At 43.5% G+C, this 626-nt stretch overlaps 1 protein-coding gene across 1 annotated transcript in view; it reads right to left on the bottom strand.

Moving 5' to 3' along the window:
* The window catches only part of LOC119588147 (twitchin-like), a gene marked incomplete in the record, with an annotated part of 124,648 nt that overhangs the window by 45,088 nt on the left and 78,934 nt on the right, over positions 1-626 (bottom strand). The window contains 1 exon segment of the mRNA XM_037936853.1: positions 72-213. Within this exon segment, the coding sequence (XP_037792781.1) occupies positions 72-213 (142 nt within the window).

The following is a 626-nucleotide window of genomic DNA, read 5'->3' as shown; positions in this document are numbered from 1 at the left end:
TTCATGTTTCTATGATTATAGTCATTCGTTTATCAGTCTATACATATTCAGATATTCCGGCTGGCACTGACCGTAGGGGTTGCGAGCCGTAATGGGCTCATCGTTCTCGAGGGGCTCAGACTCGCCCTCCTTGTTCACGGCCTTCACGCGGAACTTGTACTTCTTCTTTGGGGTCAGGCCGTCCACTGTGAACTCCTCCTTTTCGGGGCCGATCTGCGGGCGGGAGGGCAAGGGTCACAAGAGGTCGTAAGAAGCCAATACCCGATAACACGAGGCCAATAAGAATTCCTTTTATTATGGCCCGCACGTAGACGGGAACTTCGTATTAACGTTGAGAGCGAATGTGGGGACTTACTGTGTAGTATAATGGGATTATCGAAATGTGATCTTATAGTGTTTAATGCAGGTTAAAGTTTAACTTCGACGAATATATGATATACTGCCGTGTTATGATTTACTTCAATTTTGCTGTTATTTAGTGTCTAACTTATTACGAGTTACTTGGTATGAGAAGATGTTAATGAGTACTTTAACAAAATACAGAACGCCTGAGTTAATGATTCACACCAGATACGGAGCACCGACTCTGGCAGGCTCTTAAAATGAATATCAACAATAAGTATAAC

This window comes from Penaeus monodon, chromosome 23 (assembly GCF_015228065.2).
Source record: "Penaeus monodon isolate SGIC_2016 chromosome 23, NSTDA_Pmon_1, whole genome shotgun sequence".
In the NCBI taxonomy this organism is placed as follows: domain Eukaryota; kingdom Metazoa; phylum Arthropoda; class Malacostraca; order Decapoda; family Penaeidae; genus Penaeus; species Penaeus monodon.
This window is presented reverse-complemented; position numbering and strand designations above follow the sequence as displayed.